At 36.7% G+C, this 24,277-nt stretch overlaps 1 protein-coding gene across 6 annotated transcripts in view; it reads left to right on the top strand.

Moving 5' to 3' along the window:
- The window catches only part of RASAL2 (RAS protein activator like 2), a 445,700-nt gene that overhangs the window by 394,824 nt on the left and 26,599 nt on the right, over positions 1-24,277 (top strand). For 5 of the 6 annotated variants that reach the window (XM_053606501.1, XM_053606500.1, XM_053606499.1 and 2 more), the window contains 6 exons: positions 1,145-1,289; positions 8,919-9,063; positions 10,356-10,592; positions 12,685-12,886; positions 14,949-15,148; positions 15,917-16,778. In XM_053606501.1, the coding sequence (XP_053462476.1) occupies positions 1,145-1,289; positions 8,919-9,063; positions 10,356-10,592; positions 12,685-12,886; positions 14,949-15,148; positions 15,917-16,778 (1,791 nt within the window). The remainder of the gene's footprint in view (positions 1-1,144; positions 1,290-8,918; positions 9,064-10,355; positions 10,593-12,684; positions 12,887-14,948; positions 15,149-15,916; positions 16,779-24,277) is intronic. The other variant, XM_053606502.1, reaches the window with a different exon arrangement.

Below are 24,277 nucleotides of genomic sequence, written 5' to 3'. Positions count from 1 at the left end.
CCAATTTGTATCTTTTATACATTGAACACCTAATATGTGCCAGAAACTATTAGGTGCTGGACAGGTTCTGGTAAACAAAAATAGACACTGACTTTACCCTTATGGGGTTAACATTTTTCTGGGGAAAACAGATATTAAGTAATCACAGGAATAAATGAGTGGTTATAGTGCAGAACTGCAGAGGGTAAAAAGAGACATGGTGTTATGAAAGCATCAAGAGGACCTGAGTAGTGGTTAGTGTTAGGGAAAGTTCACTGAGGAAATACATACCTATCTGTGAACTGAGATCCAAAGGATCCCAGGAATTAACTCCATGACAATGGAAGAGGAGTAAGGATGGCAGTGGAGCAACGCCAAGAAAAGCATTTGCAAAAAAAGACTTTGTGGTGAATAGAGAGAGAATAATGTGTATTAGAAAGGGCTTTGTGTATTAAAGGACCTCAGAAGAATGCCCTTGAGGCTGGAGGAGGATGTGGGGAAAGGTGCAAGACAAGGCTGGGAAGGCAGAGAAAGAGACTTGTAGGCTGCATTCAGGATTATGGTCTTAATCAAGAATCCAGTGGAAAATTTCTGAAGGAGTTTTATTTATTTTTTTTCTTTTTGAGACCGTGTCTCACTATGTCACTCTCAGTAGAGTGCCGGTACAGCTCAAACTCTTGGGCTTATGCGATTCTCTTGCCTTAGCCTCCCAAGTAGCCTGGACTTAGGCACCCACCACAATGCCTGACAGAGTCTCACTTTGTCACCCTCAGTAGAATGCATCACAGCTCACAGCAACCTCCAGCTCTTGAGCTTAGGCGATTCTCTTGCCTCAGCCTCCCGAGTAGCTGGGACTACAGGCGCCCACCACAGCGCCCTGCTACTTTTTGTTGCAGTTTGTCCAGGGCCGGGTTTGAACCCACCACCCTCGGCATATCCGGCCGGCGCCCTAACTCACTGAGCCATAGCCACCACCCTCTAAAAGAGTTTTAAACTTAAGGGTATTAACACCTAAGACTTTATGCTGATTTTTTTTCTTTCAAACAAATCTGGTAGGTATAGTTTTTTAAAGCAGTATTCGCAGATGTCTGATATTTCATCATTGTCTTCTAATGTATATTATTTATTCAGTTGCTTTCTGCCTGATTGCAAATTATTCTACCAGGATTTTCTGACTGACTTGGTGATGTCTGAGGTGGATCGTTGTGGGGAACATGATGTCTTGATCTTCAGAGAGAACACTATTGCCACCAAATCCATTGAGGAATACCTCAAGTTGGTGGGACAACAGTATCTTCATGATGCACTGGGTATGAAAGAAAAAATCCTCTATTGTCTTTTCTTTCCCTTTAGATTTTAAATTATTTCATCCTTATAAAACAAACACAGTGAACTTAAATTCTGCATGTTATTTAGTTCTAGCTGACTAGAGTGTCATGGTTTGAGTTTCAGATATAAAAAGTCTGTTCACCACTTCCCAGGAAAGTAACAATAGATTGGTTTCTCATAATATCTACAGAAATAGAAATCCATCAGCATAAATAGTTTAACCCTACATTCCCAAGTTCATGATTCTGGGATACACAATAATAATACCAGTGGGTGTCACTACTAGACCTGAGGCTTCCTGTTTTCCCCAAAGAGTTTGGTATTTATATCATGATATAAATATATTACCTAAGTCTTGAGAGTGTTAACCTAACATTTATTATCATGCATACAAAATTTTAATCAAAAGTGAAAAAATTTCTTGCCAATTCCCAAAATTTCCCTACAAATTTCTACCTTCAGTGTCTCTAGAATTTTTTTTTTCTTGAGACAGAGTCTCACTTGGCACTCCTGGTAGAGTACCATGGCATCATAGCTCACAGCAACCTCAGATTCTTGGGCTCAAGTGATCCTCTTGCCTCAGCCTCCCAATTAGATGGGACTACCCGTGCCCACCACAAAGCCCAGCTATTTTTAGATACAGGGTCTGATTCTAGCTCAGGCTGGTCTTGAACCTGTGAGTTCAGGCAATCTACCCACCTCTGCCTCCCAAGTGTTGGGATTACAGGCATGAGCCACAGCACCCAGCAAGAATTTTTTAACATAACTAATTTTTGTCCCATCAGTTGTTCTTACTGACAAGGTCCCTCCTGGTAGTTCCAATTGAGTCGTGAAATTCAAGCATTAACCTCTAGAATAAGACACTGTACAAGGCACTTTGGTATACAGAGCAGATGTGGGTTCCTTGAAAAAATACCTTTTTTTTTTAACCTCCATATCCCTAATATTTGTGCAGAACATAGAAAAGCACTGTCCTATTGAAACATAATATGAGCCATAGGTGAGTAATTTTTATTTATTTATTTTTATGTGATTTTAAATTTTCTAGTGGTCACAAACTAAAAAGGATAAAGAGAAACAGGTGAAATTAATATTTTATTAACCTAATATATCTAAATATTTAATTGCTAATCAATATAAAAATTAGTAATCAGGTAGTTTACTTTTCATCCTGTTTGAAATTCAGTGAGTAGTTTACATTTATCACACATTTAAATTTGCACTAGCCACATTTCTAGTAGTCAGCAGTCAAATGTGACTATCAAGAGTAGACAGGGATGAAAACTTTGCTGATTAGTATGATGTAAGCACTCCAATGTGTACAAATAATCAACATACTGAAATGGGCATAAATGTATTTATGATCTATGTACAAAAGACTTAATTTAAAAAATTTAAAAAAAGAGTAGACATTTACCAGTTAGTAAAGGTGTATTGTATGACTAAAGAGATTTTTGCCCTCAAGGAAGCTTACAGTAAAGGTAAGATTAGGGATATCTCTATATCATAAAAAGAGAGAAATTCTGGGCTTTTTCCAAAGATTTTTTTAAAAAATGACTCCAGCTGATAGAATTGTAAAATTTCCTATGTGAAATACATTTGTTTTGTGTGTGTAGTTTGAAGGGTAGAAAGACAGACATTGGGTAAGGGCAGTAATAAGAGTTAGTAAGAGGGGGCAGCGCCTGTGGCTCAAAGGGGTAGGGCGCTGGCCCCATATGCCGGAGGTGACGGATTTAAACCCAGCTCCGGCCAAAAACTGTAAAAAAATAAAGAAAGAAAGAATTAATAATAGATCTGCCATTCGATCCTATAATTCCTTTACTAGGTTTATACCCCAAAGACCAAAAATCACAATATAACAAATACATCTGTACCAGAATGTTTATTGCAGCCCAATTCATAATCGCTAAGTCATGGAAGAAGCCCAAGTGTCCATTGATCCACGAATGGACTAGCAAATTGTGGTACATGTATACCATGGAACATTATGCAGCCTTAAAGAAAGATGGAGACTTTACCTCTTTCATGTTTACATGGATGGAGCTGGAACATATTCCTCTAAGCAAAGTATCTCAGGAATGGAAGAAAAAGTATCCTATGTACTCAGCTCTGCTATGAAGCTAAATTATAGCTTTCACATGAAGGCTATAACCCAACTATAGCACAAGACTATGGGGAAAGGGCCAAGGAAGGGGAAGGGAGGAGGGAGGTTTTGGTGGAGGGAGGGCAATGGGTGGGGCCACATCTACGGTGCATCTTAGAATGGATACAGGTGAAACTTACTAAATGCAGAATACAAATGCCTACATACAGTAACTAAGAAAGTGCCATGAAGGCTACGTTGAACAGTTTGATGAGAATATTTCAGATTGTATATGAAACCCGTACATTGTACCCCTTGATTGCACTAATGTGCACAGCTATGATTTAACAATGAAAAAAAATTTTTTTCTAAAAATAAAAAATAAATAAAAAAGGAATTAATAAGAGGAAAAGAACCATATAAACAAAAAGGCATGATTGTAGGGAAGAACCAGGCATGTGTGAATAAAACCTTTTCGCTGAAAAAAAGACATGAAAGAGACATGAACAACAACAAAAAGTTTAGGAAATAATTGAAACAAATTTGTTGAAAGCCTTGAATACCTGGGTGAGGGCTTAGATTTTATATTAATCCTACTGTAAAAGTTTGTAATGCTGCTGAAAGTTTTGAGCAGGGTGTCTCTCCCCCCCATGGAATTAATTTAACAGGCTGATAAAGACAGGTTAGTGAAGAACACCACTGAAAGCAGAGAAATCAGTTAAGTCTTTATAATACAAAGGCAAGAAATAATTCTGAAGCTCTGAATGAGGGTTATCACCCTGGGTAAGAACAGAGGAAATATTGAAGAAATATTGAGAAATATGAGAAATATTGAAGTTGAACTAATAGGAATCGGCAACTTTTTAAGTTTGTGGGATGGGAAAGGGAGCAAATATTACAAAGAATTGGGGGCTTTAGTGAGTGACTAGGAGAATGATGAGATTCTTAACAGAAATAGTAGGCTTGACAGAGGAGTAATGATATTTCTACCTCATCTATATTCAATTTGAAGTTCCAATAGGAAATCTGAGGAAAGCTAGATAGAACATCTGTTAGAAATGTCTGTTAGAAATTTGGAGCTAATCTATGTGGAAATTACCAGAGCAGAAAAAGGATAGAGCCAAAGGCAGACCTTCAGTGTACCTGGGTTAAGGTATAGAAAGAAGAAGAGGAATCAGAAGTGAACAGAGAGAAATAGCATGTGCATGCATGCAAAAAAGGAATGAAAAACAGAAAAATACTTAGTCCTAGACACCAAGAGAGAAGAGAATATCAGTAGAGTCAGAAATTATGGAAGATAAAGAAAAAAATGGATATTGCATTTGGCAACTTAAATATCACTCATGACAGCTCAAGTTAGGATCCTAAGGAAAGGAGCCAGGTTGTAAGAGGTAAAAAGTGAGATCAAGAGATAGGACCATTGTGTTTACATGAAGCTGACTTACTGTGGTAGCAACTAGTTTCTACTCTGTAGAAATAAATTTTTTCTCTTCCTGCTTATCTTCACATTCTTTTCTCTAAGTCAAATACTTTAGTCTGGCGTTAGAAAAGGTACAGAGGTTCATAATCTCATTCACATAAAGAGCTTATTATTAAGTCATAGATTATATCTCATGTTTTGCTTTAATAGTTTGGTATTGTCTTATGAAAGATAACAATGAAGCATCTCAAAAAGTATTCTCTGTTCTGTGGATATAGGGGTTGAATGTTTGTTGACCAACAACTTCTTCAAATTTAATTATTCATATTCTAAAATTCAGTGTGCTAAACAGGACTTCTGAATGAAATAATTTCCAAAATGAAAAGTAGATACAAGTACTGTGATAGGACATAAATAATTAAATAGCTGATTGACTCTGTGAGGTATGAAAATTAAGTCAGTGAGTATGAGAAGAAATTCAGTTAGCCTTTCAAAGATCTCTGAAATAATATTTGTAATCCACAAGCAAGGGCCAGGGTAGTGAAAACAGCTGCTTCTTCCAAGAGCATAAACAATCTCTCTCTAAATTTGGAGAGATTAGCTCCAAATTTCTTCACAATTGTTGTGAAGCTCCTTCACAACAGGGATTATATTGTCTCCTTATGAAAGTTTTGCTATATTTCATACACTTGGGCATAAAAGAGATGTTATTTCCAGACTGCCTGAAGAATTATCAGAGAGAATTAATTTTAAAATATGCAAGTAATTTTGTACATTACCTACCTGTTTCTTAGCCAATCTTTATCTTGATCTTGATGAAAGCATTATTCTTTCTACACAGACTCCACCTCATTTGAAATTAAATGCTCCATCTGTTCCCCCCTTCTACCTTTTTGATAGAAATCAAATTGCAGGTTGGTGTCCTGCAGCACATAGGAAACACCATCTGTAGCATAGAAAACAAGTCCCTGAAAAGCCCTGATTTCTATCCTTGGTGGTAGAGGCAAATTTCTTTCAGTACTATTATGTCCGTACCTGTTGACCAATTCTACATGTGATGGGAGGAATTTTGATGCTAAATATTAATGAGTTAATGATTTGCATAGAACATACATCACAGAGCTCAAAACTCCCATGCTGATCTATAATGGAATCATATCTGTGAATAGTCATTGTACCAGTCTGGACAACATAGTGAGACCCCCTATGTCCTTAAAAAAAATTTTTTTTAAGTCATTGAATATTCTGGGCAAAAACTTAAAACATAGCACTCCCTTTGGCTCTTTTTTTTCTTTTTTTTTTTTTTATCAAGTAAGTACCTTCTAAGTGCAAATCAAGAAAAGCTTCTTTTGGTGGCACCTGTGGCTCAGTGAGTAGGGTGCCAGCCCCATATACCGAGGGTGGCGGGTTCATACCCGGCCCTGGCCAAACTGCAACAAAAAAATAGCTGATCATTGTGGCAGGCGCCTGTAGTCCCAGCTGCTCGGGAGGCAAGAGAATCACCTAAGCCCAAGAGCTGGAGGTTGCTGTGAGCTGTGATGCCACAGCACTCTACCGAGGGTGACAAAATGAGACTCTTGTCTCAAAAAAAGGAAAAGAAAAAGAAAAGCTTCTTTCAGGGTAGTATATTCCACATTATTAGACATAGGTTATAGTTTCAGAAATGAAAATAGTTTTCTCTATTTTGGAGATTTAAATATATCAAGTAAAAGAAATTTTTTTTAGGCTGGTACCATAGACAGTTAATCTACTCCTGGGCCCTGGAGTTAATTACATAGCTCTTTTATTTCTTTTCTTTTTTTAATTTCAGGTAAATGTGTGGGTAAAAACAACTGGTTACAATGTTTGCATTTGTTAGGTAGACTCCCTCTTGTAGTTGTGTCCTGCACCCAAGAGGTGTGTCATACATCCTTACATTGTGCCCATTAGGTTGGAGCACACCAATCTCCCTCCCTTATTTCCCCTCCTCCCAAGTTGAATTGAATTGAGTTTTTCTCTTATATTGGTGTGTAATAGATGTGGCTGTTTTCTTAAAGAATACAAGAAAATACTAATATCCATGTTTTTTTTGTTAATGTAGTGTTGTTTCCATAGACTAAACTAAAAGAACCTAAAAGATATTTAGGATACAAGTTTAGAGTTTGGCTAATTTTTACATGGGATATTTGACATTGATTAGTTAGTTTTAAATTTATGGTCTCTTTAAGTGAGAAAAATTGTGGAGGCACATGGCATAGGAGATATGAAGAACACATTGAACATATATCTTACGAGAACGGGTAACATTTTAAAAAGTCTTTTACTAGTTTTGGTCATTTCACTTCATGAAAAGTTTTTTAAAAGTTACACGTACAGAAGTTATTTAAAAGTTATTATGTACAAAAGTTGTTTATACATAACAATACTTTTTGTATGGATTCCCTACTAAGTGCCAGGCACATATTAGACTTTTCATGCATATTTCTGATCCTCACAACTCTACAAGGTAGTATTATTAACATTATTTTATACATAAGAGAGCTGAAGCTCAGACTACTTAAGTGACTTTTCCAGGTCCCCCTATCAGGTAAGTGATGGATCCAGAATTTGAGCCTAGATCTATCTCTCTGACTCCAAAGCCTTGAATATTTTTGTGCATCGCTTTCTTTTCTGTGTACTGCTTTTCTTCCTATTCTCTAAACATTTTTTTTCCAAAATTATCACTTCTCATCCATTGTCATAGCTATTTTTAAAAGCTTTCATTTATCTGAATACTAGCCATTTTAATAGAAAATGCTCTTCATATTGCTGCTGCTATTAATTTTGTAGGAATTTTTGTTTACTTACATGAACTCTGTTATAACCACCCTGAAGCTTGGGTAATAAAAGAATATTTGGAAGGATCTTTGAAAGATCCACTCCTCTTTCATAAAGATGAAAAGTTTTTTAAAAGTTACATGTATAAAAGTGTAAGACTTACAGAAAACCAAGAAGACACACTGCCATCTCTTAATAAAAATTTATTGAACAGCTGCAGTGTTTGGAGACTCAGAATTTGAACATTAATAAAGCCTACTTCCTAAGGGCATTTATCTTAGAAATGAGACAGATAGGCTCAGTGCCTATAACTCAGTGGATAGGGCGCCAGCCACATACACGGGAGCTGATGGGTTTGAACCCAGCCCAGGCCAGGCAAACAACAATGACAACTACAACCAACAAATAGCCAGGTGTTGTGGCAGGCACTTATAGTCCCAGCTACTTGAGAGGCTGAGGCAAGAGAATCGCTTAAGCCCAAGAGTTGGAGGTTGCTGTGAGCTGTGATGCCACAGCACTCTACTGAGGGTGACATAGTGAGACTCTGTCTCAAAAAAAAAAAAAAAGAAATGAGACAGACAGATAAACACAAACAGTGTGAAGCACAGAGCAGTAAAAAATATACAAGGTATAATGTATAGTGGAGGATTAACAGATAAGGTAGCTATTTGTTCTTTCTGGGGATAGTGGGAATATCTTCATAGGTTAGGCTCATATGAATACGACTTCAAGGCTAAATTTATATGGAAAAAAATATACAGATTAAACAAGGAGGTCTTCTACTACAATTTTGTGCTACCCTAAATGACTATTCCCACTATAAGGTAAGCCTAGAGACCCTTACTTACATTTGGTTTTGTTACCAACATTGGCCCTTAAAACATTTAGTGGTCTATTCAAACTTAAGTTATTTGTTCTTCTAGCATAACAAGAACAGTCACTCCATTAAAGAAAGCCTTATAACAAATGACAAATTTATGCTAATAAAATCCATTTTGGGCTTCAGTTAAAACATACTACATTGTCTAAGGTAGTATCATTACTGTATTTATAAATACTGCAATAATGATGTCAGTGATTACTGTTATTCCACTTCCAGGATAAGGAAAATAAATATGATATACAGGATGTGATGACTCCTGGGTTCCAAAGCAATGGCCCTTCATGGGCAGTCTTTTGTGCCCTCCATCTCAGGTTTAAGAAAAGAACTTCCCATTATACATTTTGGGACAGAAATCCTAAATCTTTTTATTCTATTCAGAAAGATACTGTTTATGGTTATACTATCTGTCTTCCCGTATCTTCAAACAGGGGAGTTCATCAAAGCTTTGTATGAGTCAGATGAGAACTGTGAAGTGGATCCCAGCAAATGTTCATCTAGTGAACTGATAGACCATCAAAGCAACCTGAAAATGTGCTGTGAGCTGGCTTTCTGCAAGATCATCAACTCTTACTGGTGAGCTGACCTCATCCTTTGTTTATGGGACTTAAATTTTTTCATATAAAAGTCATCACAATGTTAACTGCTATTTCATAACCAAGGGAGGAGCTTAGAGGAAAAATTGAAAATTTTTTTTTTTTTTTTTTTTTTTTTGTAGAGACAGAGTTTCACTTTATGGCCCTCGGTAGAGTGCTGTGGCATCACACAGCTCACAGCAACCTCCAACTCCTGGGCTTAAGCGATTCTCTTGCCTCAGCCTCCCGAGTAGCTGGGACTACAGGCGCCCGCCACAACGCCCAGCTATTTTTTGGTTTGCAGTTCAGCCGGGGCCGGGTTTGAACCCGCCACCCTCAGTATATGGGGCCGGCGCCTTACCGACTGAGCCACAGGCGCCGCCCGAAAAATTGAAAATTTTTTTAATACAGTCCTACCTAAAATAGAAATCTCCACAGTAAGCCACATGTAAATACAATCATTCCCTAGGGTATTAGTACTATAGCCTCTAATACCAAACTAATACTAAACGTATTTTTCTTGCTTTCTAAAATATTTACTACAGTTGAACAGATGTGTTCATGAATTTTGATCAATTCTCTAACCCCAGCAGTTGGTAAAATTTGGGAAGATTTTTGATGAACAGTCTTTATGTTCACCAGATTATGGTAAACTATGTTAAACCAGATGGTTTATTCAGGAGCCTCATGCCATTTTCTCACTTTGTAAAACTAAATTTAAACAAATCCAGAGTTTTGTAACTTTTTTTTTTTTTTAATTGTTGGGGATTCATTGAGGGTACAGTAAGCCAGATGAGTTTTGTAACTTTGAGTTACAGCCTTGCCTTCTATGAATTTTCTACCACCTCTCAGCCATGAATCAGATAGAGCCCTTCCCCAAATCTCAATTAGGCCTTCCTCATAGCCTGGCTTTGGAGCAAAGATACATTAGATCAGATGGGGTCATTTGTTCTTTGGGTTACAGTGCCTTTTGTTTGTCTGTTTGTTTTTTGAGACAGAGTCTCAAGCTGTCACCCTGGGCAGAGTGCCATGGCATCATAGCTCACAGCAATCTCCAACTCTTGGGCTTAAGCAATTCTCTTGCCTCAGTCTCCCAAGTAGCTAGGACTACAGGCGCCTGCCACAATGCCCTGCTGTTTTATTGTTGTAGTGTTGTCCATGTTTGGCAGGCCCGGGCTGGATTCAAATTCCTAGCTCCAATGTATGTGGCTAGTGCTCTAGCCACTGAGGTACAGGCACCGAGCCCAGGTTATGTACTTTTACATTTAGAAGTTTTGGTTTTTCCTTCCTTAGTGTTTTTCCTCGTGAGTTGAAAGAAGTGTTTGCATCATGGAAGCAACAATGCCTGAATCGTGGCAAGCAAGACATCAGTGAGAGGCTCATTAGTGCCTCATTGTTTCTCCGTTTTCTGTGCCCAGCCATTATGTCTCCCAGTCTTTTCAACCTTATGCAGGAGTATCCTGATGACCGCACATCTCGGACTCTAACTCTCATTGCCAAGGTCATCCAGAACCTGGCCAACTTTGCCAAGTAGGTGATGCTATCCTGTCATAATCACTTTAAAAACCCATTGTTTAACAAAATACTTGAGGTGTACAATTTGGTTGGGGATGGAATGCCTCATCAGTCATGTTACCAGATTTTCAAAATGGTGTGTTAATAAAAATAGCAAAAAATTAGAAATAACTTAAATACATGTTTTTGCTTTACAGAGGAATGGTTAAGTAACATATGGTACATGCATTCAGTTGAATATTTACAAACATTACAATGTTTACAGAGTATATCCAATTGTATAGAACACAATGAAGATAAAATGGAAAGTAGTAATAAAAATACCTTAGTCAGGAAAAAAGGATGGGCTACAAATTGGTGTATGTGCTATTATCCTAGCAATATAAAAGCACAGAAATCTTTAAAAATGTGTGGGCTGAATATTAAAAAAAAAAAAAAATAGTATAAAAATGTGGTGAAGATCAGTCCGACACATTCTGTGGTTACATTGTATAAGACAACTGTCCTGTCCACTTCGAAAAAGATAATGTTATGAAAAATACAAAAGATGGGTGGGGACTATCCCAGATTAAACGAGACTAAATGCAGTACTTGAAACTTATTGGATCTTAAATTGGCAAAAAAAACTCTGTAAAAGTAATTTGGGGGACAATGGGTGCAACTTAAATATGGAATGTATATAAGATGATTCATGAAAAATATTTTTTTTTTGGCCGGGGCTAGGTTTGAACCCGCCACCTCTGGCATATGGGACCGGCGCCCTCATGAAAAATATTTTTAAATGTTTTAGTAGGATAATAGCATTGGTTATGTAAGGAATATTCCTTGTTCTGAAGAAATGGGTGCTAAGATATTTAGAGGTTCAAATGGTTCTAAAGAAAAGTATATGTATGGAAAGAGAGAAATGTAAAAGCAAAGTTGGCAAATGTTAGCAATAGTGATCATGTAGATAAAAGGCATTTATTTAGGTGTTCATTATATAGGGTGGCCATAAAGTTCATGTGCAATTTAAACTATTGTGCTTTATAGCCACCTTGTATAGTCTGTCAACTTTTCTGTGGGTTTAAAATTTATCAAAAGGAAGTTAGCAGAAAGCAGTGGGGAGGAAATGCAGTCACATGTAAACAGCAGATATGTTTTGGTAGTTTTTATTTTTCTTTCTTTGTAGAGACAAGAGTCTCACTTTATCACCCTCAGTAGAGTGCCATGGCGTCACACTGCCCACAGCAACCTCCAACTCCTGGGCTTAGGCGATTCTCTTGCCTCAGCCTCCTGAGTAGCTGGGACTACAGGCACCACCACAACACCTGGCTATTTTTGTTGTTGTTGCAGTTTGGCTGGAGCCGGGTTTGAACCCGCCACCCTCGGTATATGGGGCCGGCGCCCTACCCACTGAGCCACAGGCACTGCCCATGTTTTGGTAGTTGAGTATGACATCTACATTTTTTTCTTTCTACTTCTCCTTGTTTTCAAAGTTTTCTGAAGTTTGTATTATTTTTATAACTTATAGAAAGTAATTTTAAGAAATGATTGGGAAGGAATTCACATTTGCAAAATTGATTGCAAATTGCAAATTTAAGCCTCAATATTGAGACTTTAAATACAAGTTTCTATTAACAGTGTATTAAAGAAAAAATTAGAACTTTAATGAAACAGGTTCTTTCTAGTATAAAGAGTGACTTTTTAGAAGTTTACAATTTTAATTTCGTATACCTTATATATAAGCCAATGCAGAAATAGATATATTTACCCTATTTGATCTAATTCTGGTGAAAATTATTTCTAGTTTATTTTGGAACAGGTTATATAGACTTAACTAGGCCCTGAAGATAGCTAGAATCTAAATAGGAAAAGAAGAACAGGTCTTTTCTAGTGGATAAATAGCATGAGCAAAGGCTTAGAGAAGAAAAAGAATATTATATATTTGGGAGACTTTGAAGAACCTAGCAATGTTGAGGTTTTGCACTGACAAGCATTTGGTAGGTAAGTAAAAGCTATATTATAGAGAGATTTAAATAAAAATTAAAGCTCTGTGTAAAGTCAACTGAAAATGATCATCTCTCTCTTCTTGATTATGTTTTCTCATTTTTGTCACCCTCTACTTCAGGTTTGGTAACAAAGAGGAATACATGGCATTCATGAATGATTTTTTAGAACATGAATGGGGTGGAATGAAGCGCTTTCTTTTGGAGATCTCTAATCCAGACACCATCTCAAACACCCCAGGCTTTGATGGTTACATTGATCTGGGCCGAGAGCTTTCAGTTTTGCATTCCTTACTGTGGGAAGTAGTTTCCCAACTTGATAAGGTAAAGTAGGCTGGTGCAAGATAGAGAACTTTAATGTACCTGGATTCTGGAGCGGATGTACAGAATAGCATTCACTCCTTCTCCTAATGAAAGTAACCCTTTGCCCTAGAAGTCTGGTAGTAATTGGTTGTCATTTCTGAGTATGTGATCTATAACAATGAAATTCTAGAAAGCAATGACTTTGTTAATATGTACTTTAAAGTAGTTATCTGAATTAATGGGATATATTTCTATAAGTTTATATATATATACATGTAATACATATCTGAAAACTCATCTAGAAACTAATATAATATATTGGTTTTTGCAGCCCCATTCATGTGTGATAGGACAAGATGAAACCTCATTTAGTAATTTGTAACAAAAGTGCAGATTTAGGAAAATACTGAGCTTATAATGTTTAAGTGACTTTACACTTGAAAAAAATTTCTTTACTGTGTAAGTCAGAGAGTTTCATATAATTATTAGTGCTAAGAGTCATGTGGGATTTGAAAATCCAGTCTTCTTTCTCTACAGATGTGAATTAAGAATACAGAAAACAATTATCATTTTTAATCATTTGTTTTCTGGCTATAAAATAAGAATTTTATCATATACCAGATTAACATGTAAATGTATACCATGCCAATCATTTTCATCCTTCTGGAATTTTATGAAAAGGAATAGATTTTATAGTGGAAAATAATATAATGGACTCTGGCTAGGTTTATCACAATAATTATTTATTGATGTTTTTGTTTGCTGTGGGTACATTATAAATATGTGTGGTCATATGTTAGAATAACTTTAAAAGATGAACTTTCTATGATAAGGATTTATTTGTTTTCCTCCATTTTCTTATTCCTGAAAATGCTATACCTTAAAATTTAGAGGGGGATAAAACCTATTAACAAAGACCACTTTCCCAAGGAATCATGAATTGTAGTGTATTCACTTAAATATACTTAAAATACTTATAAACCGTACCTTACTCTAAAGGACCCCTTCTTCACTTTTCCAAGTCCTAGCTGTATTTCAGTTTGCAGCTATGCTGAGGATAAATTTCTGTAATATGAATCATGACTCAATATTTTTGAGCAAGTAACAGCATTCTTCAGCTGGCATTTGTACCCATCTGAGTAGAGTACAAGAGTCTATCGATTTTTGAGAAGACAAAGAAGACCCAAAGGTAGCCATGTAAAACTATGTAACAGTTGAGGGACAGATAAGACTCCTGAGACTAAGAATTTCCCAAAGGAAAAAATGATTGAGATGGATAATGCAGGTACTGAAGAGTTGTTCTTTGTTGAGTAAGTGCATCAGTGAGATGCAGAGACAGTGATCTTGTAAAATAGGCCTGGTTTATTCAGCATCAAAGTCTTTTTAATAGGCTTTGCTGTATAAACACACTTTCTCCTTTTTAATCTGTATTTGGTCCTGGGAACCAGGAGTACATTCAGACTTATAAATGGAGTTTGCCTAAGTTTGTTGTTTAAAAAAATGTCTTATTGATGGAAACTCAGTTGGCAATGGGACAGGGTTCCCAAGATTGACTGGGATAGTGGATGGCAGTATCAACTGTGTACCCTGCCGTGCTCTGAATCCCTGAATGCAGCACCTTCTTGTATGTTGGCATGCGTTTCTTTTCTCACATGATCCCTTTTCTTTAGAAGTTTGTCACACTAGCTGATCCTGTGGTCTTGAAGTTCTTTTTGGTTAAAAGGTGTTTGGTTCTTCCCCTACCCTCCCCCACCTTGATCTACTAGCCTCCCAAAGATTTAGTTTGCTTTGCATGCCTATTTTAGTTGGAATGGCAATAATTTGGTTGTTTTGAGCATGTCTTTTAATTTTTATTTGCATAATCCTAATTTCTATTTCCTTTCTTTCCTCGATGTCTGCTGCACCTTGTTTCGCCTCCTCCATTCATCTCGACGCCATGGTTCCGCTGCTCCATAACAATGCATTATGAACCTGCCACTCCCATATGCAAACACCTACCCTTCCCTCCAACATACACCCCTCCATGGGCATCGTTGTCCAAAAAAATCTGTGGTGGATGTCACAATGCATATTATCCAATTAGGGTGAAAATTCCTTTCTACAGGCAACCGTGGCAAAATTGGGGCCTCTCCCTCGTGTTCTTGCTGACATTACCAAGTCTCTGACTAATCCTACGCCCATACAGCAGCAACTGAGACGCTTCATTGAGCATAACTCCAGTCCAAATGTCAGTGGAAGCCTCTCTTCTGGGCTGCAGAAAATATTTGAAGACCCCACTGACAGGTACGAAAAAGAGGGTTTAAACTACTATCTCAGAGAGAGATAATAATTTAGATTTGGCAGACATATATTTAACTTATTTGAATTTACAACTTTAAAGTCATGAGCAGTTGAAAAGACTCATCTGGTCTGAGAGCACTCCAATTTGTCATAATAATGCTCAAGATCTGAGATAACTTATTTTCTAGAATGATAGTATACAGTTAGAATATATTCAACAAATGTATTTTAAAAGCCATATCTTGTTTAATAGAAAACGAAGGGCTTTATGAAATTGTTTTCATACATGATAGCTCTGAAAACTCTGGAGAACTTCAGTTAAGACTATTTTATAGCAGGCTATGTCACCTGGGCAGGTAGCTACAATGCTGATGTAAACTTTGTGTTTTGGATTGGCAATATTTGTGTCTTTACCAGGGACCCTTTAGTTGTACACTTAGAGATTCTCTTTTTAAAGATTTAGAAAGACCCAGTTAAATATGAATTGGAATACTCTGGGAAGATTTGAAACCTAAGTAGGAAATTGTTAGAATTCTAGGAAAAACTGATGAAAATAATAGGGTGTTAATTGTCCATCTTTAGGGAAAACTAAACATTCTGGATTTTATTGTGAGAATTGTAATAATGTAATCTGAGTTTCTGAAGAAGTTTAAGCATCCACACTGGGCCTGTAAACCTTCAGAAGATTTCATATGCCTGAATTGAGGAATCTTAACTGTATTTAAAATAATTTGTTTTAAGAGAAATTGAGAGTCCTTTCCTTTTCCACAGTGATTTGCATAAACTAAAATCTCCAAGCCAGGACAACACAGACAGCTATTTCAGAGGGAAAACATTACTGCTGGTTCAGCAAGCCTCCTCCCAGAGCATGACTTATTCTGAAAAGGATGAAAAGGAAAGTAGCCTTCCTAATGGTCGGAGCATCTCCCTCATGGACCTTCAGGACACTCACGCTGCTCAAGTGGAGCACGCATCTGTCATGCTCGATGTGCCTATGCGCCTAACTGGAAGCCAGCTTTCCATAAGCCAGGTGGCCAGCATCAAGCAACTACGAGAAACTCAGAGCACTCCCCAGAGCGCGCCCCAAGTGAGAAGGCCCCTGCACCCAGCCTTGAACCAGCCAGGCAGCCTTCAGCCCTTATCATTCCAGAACCCTGTCTATCACCTCAATAATCCAATTCCAGCAATGCCAAAGGCCTCTGTAGATTCCAGTTTGGAGAACTTAAGCACTGCCAGTTCCAGAAGCCAAAGTAACAGTGAAGACTTTAAGCTCAGTGGACCCAGTAATAGCAGCATGGAAGATTTCACCAAACGTAGCACTCAGAGTGAGGACTTCTCCAGGCGGCACACTGTGCCAGACAGACATATAGCTCTTGCTCTGCCACGACAAAATAGCACTGGGCAGGCCCAAATCCGAAAAATGGACCAGGCTGGGTTAGGTGCCCGAGCCAAAGCCCCACCATCTCTGCCACACAGTGCTTCCTTACGTAGCACAGGGAGCATGTCGGTGGCATCCGCAGCCCTCATGGCTGAACCCCTGCAGAATGGAAGCCGGTCCCGGCAGCAGTCTTCTTCCTCCAGAGAGAGCCCTGTTCCCAAAGTGAGAGCAATCCAGCGACAACAGACACAGCAGGTAAGGGTGAGTGCTGAAGGGGTCTGGCTTCTATTTGGTCCATTTCCTTGGTTCTCTTTACATAAACCATTGGAAAATCCAATTGCTAACAACATTTCCACTTAAAATTATTTTGTATAACCATTAAACGGGAAAAAAGTAATAAATCTTCTGCCTAAGTGAGATAGCAAGAACTTAGTTTTTGACCCATTACCCTTAGGAGACTCTAACAAAAACAGGCAAGAGGCCTTCTCTTTAGAGTAGCAGAACTACCTGCCTCAGTTTATACTTAGAACAAATCTGTGACATTGAATGACTTAATAGACACTTAAACTACAAAATCTATAGGCTAGGATAGCGCCTGTGGTTCAGTGAGTAGAGCGCCGGCCCCATATACCGAGGGTGGCGGGTTCGAACCTGGTCCCAGCCAAACTGTAACAAAAAAATAGCCAGGCATTGTGGCGGGCCCCGGTAGTCCCAGCTATTCGGGAGGCTGAGGCAAGAGAATCGCCTAAGCCCAAGAGCTGTGACGCCACGGCACTCTACCGAGGGTGACAAAATAAGGTTCTGTCTCTATAAAAAAAAAAAAAATCTATAGGCCAAATCGGCTAGATTTGGGGAATCTGGAAATTAATCTTTCTTACTTTTTTTCTTAATCTTCCAGAATAAAGTTTTGTATTCTGAGCCAAGAGCTTAATGTAACTGCTTTCTACTCCATCCCCCAACTCTCTCTGGAAATATTAATACTAAGTCCCATGTGCCTTTACCTGGAAATGGCTAGAAAAATAAACCATTGAACACTTGTAGAGGCAAGGTAAAGGAGAAGGTAAAAAGAAACACAGGTGGTTGACAAATATTTTAAACATTTTCAACTCCCTTAAATTTCTGTTTATAAAGACAGGTCCAACTAGTGTTCATATAAGATTTCCAAATTTTTTGTTGACAAATGAAAAGGTTAACCAAGAATTTAATCATTTCTTCCTTACCTATTACGTTTTGAGACATTGATATATATTTTGCCCTTTGAAGCAACCTTGGGGGTGGGTGTGTATACGCACCCATGTGCTTTGTCCTAGAAAGTTTTGACATGTAACTATACTTTATAAGTACTAAGGAGATTGGGATTAAAAGAAAATCCTTTCATGCAGCAAAATAACTGGGCTGAGAGACTGGAGTAAAATTCTAATGTATCGCTTTAGTAATAGCATAGTTTGAATTTTACTGATTTCTACTTCTGCCTCCAGTCTGCTATGATCAGAGCCCCTTTTCCCCCATATTGATTTTTATTTTTTAAGTTGGAACATTTATAGAAATCTTGGATATAGAAGTAGATAGAGAAAGAAATGAAAAGCATAGCTAACTTAAGCTGACTCTGGCAGCAGACATCCTGGGCTGAACCTCCTAGTTGGTCATTCTTTCCTCAGAAATAAAATTTGTCTTCATTCTCAAATTTTTTATTTTTATTTTGTTACATTTCCCAAAATTGCACCAATTCATTTGATTTAATAAGCGTTTTATTCAAAGAAAAGGAAAAAATAATTTTGTGTATATATTAGATGTCTTTTATATATAAATACTTTTGTGTGTATGTATAAACATACACAAAATATATGTATTTATGTTTATATGTAAATATATATAAATTTGTATGTAAATATTTATGTGTATATAAAAATGTATATAATTTATATGTGTTCGGAAGCCATCAACCATTCACATATCCTGGTAAGTTTCCCCACATTGCTTTACTTTCAGAGAACTAAAATGTTTCATGGGAAGAGAAAGGTAAGTAATTTTAGAGATAGAATACTGTGTGAAAGCAAGGATCTACTTGGGCTTTAAGAGGAAGCATGAAGGCAGTGACAATGAAATGGGAAGTAGAGAAGAGCATCAGATTGGCAGAGTGGACAGTATTGGGATAGAACCTTCCATCTACTTGTCAAAAGTTTACTTTGGTCAAGCTCTGTACAGAAGAGGAAAATAAAAATTCTCTTCCTTTTTCTTTTGCTCCTGCATCAGATAGTCCTCAATTCCCAAGACCCATGACTTAAGCTTATCGTTTATGAATATAATTAAGAGCCTTTTGTGTGCTCATCTGGAACAGGTTGTCATTTATAACATTTTTCTATAGGAAAATATAATACTTATCACATAAGTACATAGTATGTGTTTTATGAGTTATGAAAAGAACACTGCCTGGATGGATGAGAGGTAGGGAGTGCATAGTGTCCAAACAACTAATTTAAAAATTAATTTTTAGGACTGGGCACATAGGCTTACACCTACAATACTAGCACTCTAGGAGGCCAAGCTGGGTAGCTTGCTTGAGCTCAGGAGTTCAAGACCAGCCTGAGCAATAGCAAGACCCTTTCTCTACAAAAAATAGAAAAACTGAGGTAAGAGGATTACCTTGAGCCCAAGAACTTGAAGTTGCTGTGAGCTACAATGTCACATCACTCTAGTCAGGGCTCCAGACTAAAACTGTCTCAAAAAATAAATAAATAATAACATTTTTGTGGGCTGGTACAGTAGCTAATGCCTGTATTATTAGCATTCTGGGAGGCTGAGGTGGGCAGATTGCTTGAGCTCAGGAGTTTGAGACCAGTCTGAGCAAGAGTGAGACCCCATCTCTAAAAAATAACCAGGCCTTGTAGTGGGTACCTATAGTCCCAGCTACTCAAGAGACTGAGGCAAGAGAATAGCTTGAGCCCAAGAGTTTGAGGTTGCTCTGAACTATGACAGCACGGCACTTTACCAAGGGTGACAAAGTGAGACTCTGTCTCAAAAAAATTAATTTCTATGCCACAACCATTAATGAGTTGGGAAGTATCTATATTATATTCATATGAAGTGAGGCACAGCCATAGTGAGATGTCCTATCATACCTTTGAATATCTATGTTTATGCCTTTGTTGGTACTGTTACCACTGTATCAGTTGAAGCAAAAATCACTGTATTTTGATTGCTCAAGTTTGTGGTTTTTCTACACTGGCTTTTTCTACCCGATGGTTCATTCTTTTGAACTTATGTTGTTAGTTTTTTGTTTTTTTATTCTTCCCAGTTCTTTCTTGCTTTTCTCATCTCACCCATGAAACCTCTGAAGTTCAGCACATTTTTTAGGCAAATTCCTTTACAGATTTTAATTGCAAATTGTGTTGGGGAATTCTTCTCTCTCCAAAACTAGAAGATTTCTTTGTGGGAATTGTTCTGTAGGCAGCTATAATTATCAGTGGCTTTGTCCCATATAAATTCCATTTGTATCTTAGCACAAAGGAGCAGCCATTGTTGAACATGTAACTAACTGGATGCAATCTTCTCCATCTAATGAGTAGGAAGGAAATAAAATCCTAGTGAAATAATTTATAGAAGAAGAATTCCTTTTTAGGAAACTATCTTTTAATATTTTGACCCTTTTCAGCTTCTACTTGAATTTCTTTTTTCTCATTTTTCTCCCTATTTTGTTTTTCATGTATTATGTACTTTTTATTATACAAATAGTAGACTTTATTTATTTATGAGTTGTTCAGATTCAGCATATTCCCCAACCTTAGAAATTTGAATTGAAGAGACCTTTAAAATAAGCATTTGACAATCCTATTGGTATGACCCTGTAGTTTTCACATTTGGATTTGTTGAATCTTCTCCTAACCAACCTCTTCATGGACTCTAAAAGTTTAGTTATTGATTTAATCAGGCTTTTCTTATTGTTGACAGTAGAATTGTTATTTATTTATGGGAACCTGACTATTTCAAACTATAATGAAGCTGAACCCAATGAGTCTTGTTTATATCTAGTAGATAATAATCGGGAACAGGGAGCTGGCCTGTTTTCAGCAAAGCCAGCCTATGACTAATTATAGTATCAGTGAAACTGCTGTGTCAGACTCTTTTGCCTCAAAGCATTATTATTTTTTCCAGGGAAACCTATATAGCTTTATCTCAAAAGGAAGATAATTTTACCAGGCACATCTCAGCTACCCAGGAGGCTGAGGCCAGAGGATCATTTGAGTCCAGGAGTTTAAGACCAGCTTGGGCAAAATACTAAGCGCACCTCCACACACACACTCAAATGTTGATAACTCAAAAGGATGATATTTTTAATGAGAATTCCTGCTCTTTTTTCTTCTGTCTTTTTCATTTCCCTTGATGATCCTTTTGAAAGTCAGTGGATATAAATTCTCTTCCTAAGGTTGTTTCTAAGTAAGATGGAATCTGAACAACTTAACCAACCTTTTTCCTCAATTTCCTTGCTTATAACCTAAAGTTAATAATTTTGCTATCCCTTCAGCTCATAAAGAAAATGGACCAATCATTGAAGAAAAGCCTTTGATGAACTTCCAAAGGTTTAGAGGAAAACATAGAGTATCCTTTTAGTAGTAGTAGGTTATATTTTAGTAGTGAATTTTAAAGAGACTCCAAAATAATATATGAATAAAATTTTATTGAGCATCTGTTGTGCACTGAACTACTCACTATCATTCAGAAGAACTCACTACATTCATATGATATGATGCCTCCACATTGACAATCTAATTGGAAAATAAAATCAAAACACGTAAGATTAAAAGGAAAAATATAAAAAGTAGTATATAGTTTTTTCATACAAAGAATATACTTCAACAAAAATAATTTTGAAACAAAAATCACCTCTATTTCCTCCTAATCTAGTGCACTATCTATATTTTATTTATTCAACATTTTCTAGTCTCTTTATAATTCTGTAAAGGCTTTAATTAGGAATAGAAGAGATAGTTAGGATTGATTAGATTCACCTTGTCGATTTTATTTATTTTGTTATTTTTGACCGTCTACTGTATGCCGGGCAAAGGACTAGGATATATTAGGAAGTGGCTGAAAATAAGATATAACCAATAAAATATGAATAGACCTGGCATGTTCTGTTTTCTTTCTGCAATTTCTTGTAATTCATTGGCTGTTATGTTCTGTAGCTACACCACTGCCAGTGGAATGAACCATCCCTTGTTTTTATAGCTTCTTACCTAAGTTTAATTCCAGATTTTGTCTTTAATATGCTTATAAGAGCAGACTTCTCAATTCACGTTTTCTTAGGATACCATAAGTTTGCAGTGCATTTATAGGTACTAGGTAGATAGTTAACCCATGGCAAATCACAGGGAAAGAAAGTATATTCAAGCAACATCTTGTAACTATATCAACCAGAAAGATATTGAATTAGCTGCCTTGAAGTAATAAATTCCAAATAGTAAAGTAGTTGTTAGTTTTAGTAGCCTCTTTATCTCAAACTGCTATTGAATAGAAAAACCTGGTTTCTCAATACAGCTTTCCTATACCCCTCTTTGCTAAAGGGATAAGATTATAAAACTAAAAAAGCATTTATGTCCTTTAAATATTGATTTTCAGTTATTTTTTAAAACTCAATGCTACACTCTTTTGCCTTTTAGGTGCACATATACCAAACAAAAACCCAAACCCCTTGTCATTGTTTTGTTTTTGCCAATACCAAAACAATTTATTGTGCTCTACTCTCAAAAGCTACTAAGGGGAGAACTGTTATGTGTGTATGTCTGTGTATATAAAGTACCTTCCAATTTACAAAGTGCTTTTACATGCTATCTCGCGTGTTTCTCATAACTTTTGATGTTGGCTAGTAATTATCTTCCTTTTATAAATGATACTATATGCTATAGGCCAGTGTTGCCAAAGTGTAATATTTAAAATCATTTATGTATATACAAGGTTTATAATTTATTTAATTTAAACTTGTAATTTAATTTTCTTTATTTAATCATATAGTGATTTTAATAATTAGAAAATATTAATAGAAAAATATTTCTATTAATAGAAAATTAGAAATAATAATAGAAAATATTAATTAAAACTCTTAGAAGTGATCAAGGAATACAGCAGCATCTCAGGTTACAAAATCAACACTCATAAATTGGTAGCCTTTATATATACCAACAACAGTCAAGCTGAAAAAACAGTCAAGGACTCTATTCCGTTCACAGTAGTGCCAAAGAAGATGAAATATTTGGGAGCTTATCTAACAAAGGACGTGAAAGATCTCTATAAAGAGAAATATGAAACTCTAAGAAAAGAAATAGCTCAAAATGTTAACAAATGGAAAAACATACCATGCTCGTGGCTGGGAAGAATCAACATTGTTAAAATGTCCATACTACCCAAAGCAATATACAATTTTAATTGCAATCCCTATTAAAGCTCCACTGTCATACTTTAAAGATCTTGAAAAAATAATACTTTGTTTTCTATGGAATCAGAAAAAACCTCGAATAGCCAAGACATTACTCAGAAATAAAAACAAAGCAGGAGGAATCATGCTACCAGACCTCAGACTATACTATAAATCGATGGTGATCAAGACAGCATGGTACTGGCACAAAAACAGAGAGGTAGATGTCTGGAACAGAATAGAGAACCAAGACATGAATCCAGCTACTTACCGTTATTTGATCTTTGACAAGCCAATTAAAAACATTCAGTGGGGAAAAGATTCCCTATTTAACAAATGGTGCTGGGTGAACTGGCTGGCGACCTGTAGAAAACTGAAACTGGACCCACACCTTTCACCATTAACCAAGATTAAAGATTTAAACTTAAGACATGAAACTATAAAAATACTAGAAGAAAATGCAGGGAAAACTCTTGAAGAAATCGGTCTGGGCAAATATTTTATGAGGAGGACCCCTGGACAATTAAAGCAGTATCAAAAATATATTACTGGCACCTGATCAAACTAAAAAGCTTCTGCACAGCCAAGAACACAGTAAGTAAAGCAAGCAGACAGCCCTCAGAATGGGAGAAGATATTTGCAGGTTACGTCTCTGACAAAGGTTTAATAACCAGAATCCACAGAGAACTCAAACGCATAAGCAAGAAAAGAACAAGTGATCCCATCGCAGGCTGGGCAAGGGACTTGAAGAGAAATTTCTCTGAAGAAGACATGCGCACGGCCTACAGACATGAAAAAATGCTCATCATCCTTAATCATCAGAGAAATGCAAATCAAAACTACTTTGAGATATCAATAACTCCAGTAAGATTAGCCCATATCACAAAATCCCAAGACCAGAGATGTTGGTGTGGATGTGGAGATAAGGGAACACTTCTACACTGCTGCTGGGATGCAAATTAATACATTCCTTTTGGAAAGATGTTTGGAGAACACTTAGAGATCTAAAAATAGATCTGTCATTCAATCCTATAATTCCTCCACTAGGTATATACCCAGAAGACCAAAAATCACATTATAACAAAGATATTTGTACCAGAATGTTTATTGAAGCCCAATTCATAATTGCTAAGTCATGGAAAAAGCCCAAGTGCCCGTCGATCCACAAATGGATTAATAAATTGTGGTATAGATACACCATGGAATATTATGCAATCTTAAAGAAAGATGGAGACTTTACCTCTTTCATGTTTACATGGATAGAGCTGGAACATATTCTTCTTAGTAAAGTATCTCAAGAATGGAAGAAGTATCCAATGTACTCAGCCCCACTATGAAACTAATT

Source organism: Nycticebus coucang, chromosome 10 (genome assembly GCF_027406575.1).
Source record: "Nycticebus coucang isolate mNycCou1 chromosome 10, mNycCou1.pri, whole genome shotgun sequence".
NCBI lineage: Eukaryota > Metazoa > Chordata > Mammalia > Primates > Lorisidae > Nycticebus > Nycticebus coucang.
This window is presented reverse-complemented; position numbering and strand designations above follow the sequence as displayed.